This window comes from Telmatherina bonti, assembly GCF_933228915.1.
Source record: "Telmatherina bonti genome assembly, chromosome: 10".
NCBI lineage: Eukaryota > Metazoa > Chordata > Actinopteri > Atheriniformes > Telmatherinidae > Telmatherina > Telmatherina bonti.
This window is the reverse complement of record NC_136628.1, coordinates 29,726,277-29,732,276: the sequence shown is the minus strand read 5'-3', so window position 1 is coordinate 29,732,276 and position 6,000 is coordinate 29,726,277. Positions and strand designations below refer to the sequence as shown.

The 6,000-nt window shown below is 41.9% G+C and overlaps 1 protein-coding gene across 1 annotated transcript in view; it reads left to right on the top strand.

The window, feature by feature from the left end:
• Window positions 1-1,571: 1,571 nt before the first annotated feature.
• The window catches only part of camkk1a (calcium/calmodulin-dependent protein kinase kinase 1, alpha a), a gene marked incomplete at both ends in the record, with an annotated part of 34,963 nt that continues 30,534 nt past the window's right edge, over window positions 1,572-6,000 (top strand). The window contains one exon of the mRNA XM_079247176.1: window positions 1,572-1,904. Within this exon, the coding sequence (XP_079103302.1) occupies window positions 1,572-1,904 (333 nt within the window). The remainder of the gene's footprint in view (window positions 1,905-6,000) is intronic.

The following is a 6,000-nucleotide window of genomic DNA, read 5'->3' as shown; positions in this document are numbered from 1 at the left end:
AACCAGATGGGTTGTGTAGCTCTGATATACCCTGTCTGCCACAATCAGCAACCAAAACAATTTTTACCAGAGATGAAAGATGGGAATGCACTAAATAAATTACATTTAATGTTAGAATATAAAGAAAGAGATTATGCTGCATGACAAACATTTGGCCTTTTGTGTTCCTTTGTGTCAGTCTGCTCTCATGGTCATAATGAGCCATCAAAAAGTCATAAAACTTGATTGGCTTACAGATGAAATGGTTGGGTTTTATTATTTATGACTGAATGAGAATATGTCTACTTTAGGTAACTTGGCCCTCCAGGGAACAGAGATGGACAGAGATTAGATTTACTTTTCCATTTGACAGTTTATTCTGTAACCTTTAGTTAATTTTTTTTTAATCAGTTTTACTTGTAAACCTTTGACCTTTGACAGAGATGTCCAGCACCGGTCCTCGAGGGCCATAATCCTGCAGGTTTTCCTGCTTCAAACACCTGACTTAAATGAATCAGTCCTTGCACAGAATGTCATTGGCTGTTGAATGGATTTAATGGAAGCCAGGTGTGCTGGAGCAGGGATACATAAAAAACCTGAAGGACCGCGACCCTTGAGGGCCGACTTTGGACATCCCAGGTTTAGCATGTTATAAAACTGAATCTGCTGTTGTTGCTTTTTTTTTTTTTGTTTTAAACTGATGTTTACTTATTCAGGAAGACAAGTTCATTCATTCATTCATTTTCCGAACCGCTTATTCCAATTCAGGGTCGCGGGGAAGCTGGAGCCCATCCCAGCCGGCCCTGGGCGACAGCTCGCCAGTCCATCGCAGGGCCACACAGAGAGACGAACAACCACACTCATGCTCACACTCACTCCTAGGGGCAATTCAGAGTGACCAATTAACCTATCATGCATGTATTTGGATGGTGGGAGGAAGCTGGAGTACCCAGAGAGAACCCACGCATACACGGGGAGAACATGCAAACTCCACACAGAAAGGCCACTGACCAAACCAGCCAAGGATCAAACCAGCGACCTTCTTGCTGTGAGGCCACAGTGCTAACCACTGCGCCACCGTGCAGCCCAGGAAGACAAGTTATAAATAATAATATTCTGCCTAATCAATAATTCATGCATGTAGGAAACATGCAAAGGAGTTTTTAGTATTTTTACAGCCCTAAGTCATGTCTGCAGAGACGCCATGGCAGGTTTAACCCAGAACTATATCAGCAGTCGCTTTATACAAAATGCAAAAACTAGTACAAACTGCTCACCTTGTGTGTGTAAATGAATGTTTGATGTGTACACTCTTTTTATCTTTCTGGCTGCTTTTGCTTGCTGGACAGTGTTAGCATTGTGTTTTAGAGAGATTTTCAGAGTAAATAAGAAGTGAACCAAGATGGTGAGCCGATGCACTTCTGTTGTATCCAGAAGAAATGGCAGCATCTTTCCTTTCTTTATTTTCCAGTTCTGGTGAGAATCTGAACACTGGGACCGCACGCTGGCCCAGGTCACGTTGATGCTGGTGGCAGCTCCCTGGTACTCTGGCCACCGCCGGCTCCTGCACCGCTTCCACCCCTCCAGCTGCCATGGCTATGAGTAGTGACTCTGGCTGTGAGAGCTTGGACCCCAGCTCTGCCAAACAGGCAAGCAGTCTAACAGACATCATGGCTGCTATGACAACAAAAGACTCTGAAAGCTCAGCTGCTAATGGTGTGAAAAACGGCAAGGCTCAGCAAGACGGGACCCAGATTAAAAGGACCCAGGTGTTGAGGCCCCACCTGACTGGGAGGAAGCTGTCACTTCAGGAGAGGGGCACTTATTTGTCATCCGGCTCTGGAGGAGGCTACACACACATCTCGCCTCGTGTGGCTCGTAGGCCCACGGTGGAGTCTAAACGGGTGTCCATATCAGACTCTCAGGTGAGTCTTTAATATTTTATTGTTGTTAATGATAATTCAGTTTTTGTGTCTACTCGAGAAGCAAAGCCAACCTCCGTGAGCTTTAATATTGCTCTTAGATCTTTTCCTCTTCTGCTGTCTACACTCTTGGATCAGAAACTTTGGACATGATTGTGTGCATTTGGGTGTGACAGGTGGTGTCATAGCAGGGAGGGAGACAGACTGAGAGCAGCTTCACTGTGCCGTTACAACTACATACAAGAAGCCTAATGTAGGCTAATACCTCTGCTATCACACAGGATTCATGTTAATGTCAGATTATATGTAAAATGTTGACGTGAAGGAGAATTTTGGGTTTGACAGAAGCACTTTTAACTGGTTTCTTGAAAGCATGATTAATTCTGGTCAGCATGTTTTTCCTGTAGGTGTGTTTGTTAATGCGGGATGTGATGCAGCCTTAGTGACAGCTGAAGAGTTTCCTGCTCTGTAATATGTTGTGTTGTGGACATGTTGAAGGCATTGTGACTGCAATGCTGTCTTATACAGAAAACCTCAACCTCCTGTTGTGCCTTTCTACCCCACATTCAGTGAAGAAATCTACACTGTCAGGCTTGTTCAGTTCGACAGGAGTGAGCAGACAAGCCCAGCGTTGCATACACTACAACGGGAGTTGCATCAGATGAACACCTTCAAGTTTGAAACATTCACTTTGAATATGTGTGCATTCATATCTTTTCTTTTTCTTTTTTTTTATGCAAGTCATTTTAGAGCCTATTTTGATGAAGACTGTGTTTTTGTTCATGTCATTTGTATTTACAAAATGCCTGTTTGTGTACTTTATAAGCATTAGAAAAGGGTTCACATTTTTTTTTCCGCCTTGTTAAATAGCCTTGAAGCCATTTATGTCTTGATTTACACACATTTCATTGTAACTTGCATTGTACTTGGGACACAGTCAAGCACTCCCACAACACAAATGAATAAAATAACCGTCCTACATGATCATTTGTTGGCTATAAGCAATCTCACTTCGCTGTGCTGAGGAAAAAAGACTGTCAGTCTTGATTATCAGTGATGCTGGTGGCAGACATCAGTGTCGTGAGAGGGCAACAATCTGAGCTGAAACCACAAACAAACCTTAGCTGGCTAGCTGCGCTTGTCTCCAGTAACCACTTTTCCTGGAGCATCAGCCACCATGATGTTTCATTTAATGGCTACATCTTTAAGCTCTGTGCAGGTCTTTGTCTGAGTCAAGGATGTTGCAGCAGGAAAACATGTAAAACCTGCTGGACATGGGCCCTTGAGGACCAGGAATCAGGATTAATGTAATAAAGAGCAATTAGAAAGGCATTTTAGAAAGGTATTTTTGATTTCAAATATTGAATCATACAGAGTAAATCACAAGATGTAACATGTTTATTATTGTTCATTGTTTATGCTAAGCTAGCCATCCTTAAGGAATATAGTAGTTTCAGTCTTTGAATCAAACTTGTAAAGACAGTGAGGGAGCACATTACTTAATATGTCAAACTAATCATTAAAATAATGAATCTGTTAAAGCCATTATAGGCTTGTATTTGTAAACATGATAATTATGCTTATTTGTTTCATACAGAAAGCATGCATTTCCACCCATGGTGTATGACTATGTTTCATGCTAATTCATAAAATATATTAGAAGTATCATCTGTCTGTGGCTGACCCCTAAATCTCCATTTTCCTCTGGCTTATTCCAATTCAATGTGAACATTAAGTATTCATGAGATCTGCCAGGATGTGGAACCCCTCTGAATTTAACAGACTGCTGCCACAGATGCACAGACCTGTCTCTCTGTCTGCTCCTGTCCTTCCTGCACTGAACCATAAAATTGACTTGTTGATTATACTTTACTTCCCTCTGTGCATCTGCAGGGTGACCAAGAGCAGCAACATTTCTTACTTGCATAAATATCAGTCATGATGTCATTGTTTTGGATATAAAAGAGGGGAGAAAAAAAAGTTTTGATGTGCATCATGCATTTAATTTTATGTTTAAAAAGAATATGAAAAAAAATCCGCTTTGGATCTCCAACATTGTTGAAAAAAAGGAAAGATTTCTTTCCCAGAGAAGGAAAGTCCCTCATAAAGCCACCTGAAGGAAACATAGTTTTATAGATTCCCACTCTCTACCATTTTCTACTGTTATGTAGACACTGTGATCTTATCATTTTCTCCCACCCTGGGAATCGGCTTCAGCTCTTTTGCACAATGACTTTTCTGTTTGGTGGATTAAAATTTGGAATAAGATAATCCAAAGAAAATGGCCGGATTTTCCCAAGGCTAGAGGAGCACATACACTGTCATGTGTTTGAATACGTGTATGGAGTATGCGAGTACAAAACAGAGTGGAGACAAAATGAGATCACTGAGCCACTTAATGTCAACGATGACATCATTATACTCAGCAGGAATAGATGCCACAAACAGAAGGAAATCCAGCCTTAGACCTATAAAACATAAATAATCCACTGCTTGCAATGAATACAAACTAAATGTCCCCCAACAGCTAATCGAACATTTTCACATGAGCTAATCCAGCAGTTCTCTACGGACTCTGGGCTTAATTTCTGCACAGTCTGAAACATTTTGCAGGCATTTACACCAAACTAGATTAACATAAATTACTTTCTACTTATGTGTGACTAACTGTATGTTAAACCATCACCAGAGGGATTCTGATGTGCATCTGCCAATCACGCCAGGACATACGAAACAGAGAATAAACAACCTTCCACTGCAGCAGTCTCATTTTGCTTCAGCTATGAATTGACAGGAAGGAGGGAATTGTTCTTCCCTTCTAGACTTTTAATACAATCAAACATCCCTTTTTTGCCACAGTTATAGATGGTTTTACGGCCACGATTTATCGTAATGCACGAACATTGATTTTAGATGGCACAGTGGCAGTGATGGATTTGTCCTGCATAAATTGATCAGTTGTTTAGTAATGGATGGAGAGCTTGACTCAGATCTAATATAAAGGCAGGCAAAGATGGGTATGAAAGAAAAGGGAAGGTGAAAGCTGGCGAGTTGCATGCTGAAGGAAAGCAGAGGCTTCATTGTTCATGTAAAAGCTGCAGTCTTAACAGTTGCAGTCAAAACATTTCTAAGATTTTAAGAAGGTAAAAGCATTGTAGTTTGATTAATGCATGTGTTGCACATGTATTTAATGCTTTCTGCATTGTCTGCTTTAGCCATTACCTCATGCAGAGTATTGACAATCCCTCCTACTGCTCTTTTCTTGCCCATTTGTCTTTCCCCCTTTATTCTCTTTCTATGCTTCATCTCTTTTTATCTCTCCTCCACCAAGCAAACAATCCTCTTTTTTTTTTTTTTTTAAGCCTCGCTCACCTTCGAAAGCTCCTATCTTGTATTTGTTTGCTACAGTGCATAACTCTCCAATGTCCTCACATCTCCAGCAGCAACATGAACACAAGCCACATAACCAGCATGTTATCTAACGGTCAATATTTTTCACATTTTCTCAGAAAACCCTGCCTGGTAGCATCCTGTGCAGATCAGTTGATGCTGTACATTGAGTCCTGCCACATTGTTAGATCTGTGCTGTGCTACCACCTCTCATCCTCTAAACACATTCCAGTATGAAACCACAGGCACTGGTCTGCCTCATGAGCCATCGCCACCCCCGGCAGTAACGAGAGAACTCCTTTCAAACCCTTCTGTCTCCAGTTTCATCTCCTCCTTCTCGCCGCTCACTTTCCGCTCATTACTTTTCCATTCATGCGCCTCAACTCTCAGAACTGCCTCCTTCATGAAATGACCCCCACCACCAAACTCTCACCTTGCCTCTCGCCTGCTCCCTCCTCTTCCTCTCTGTCCTGCTGTGGTCTGGTCTCTGCCGCCTTGCCCCTGGCTGACTCTGTGCTGTGGTGGTGGTTGCTATGGAACTGCAAATCAGCCATTTAAGCCATACACTCTAATGGATTTGCAGACAGTCAACAGAAACTACAGACTGCATCGTTTCCTACATCTCAGAAATAAACAGCATTCACTTCACATGGAAACGCTGCTCATGGTCATGTTACTGTTCATAATTAAAGTCCCATCTTTTCCTTCT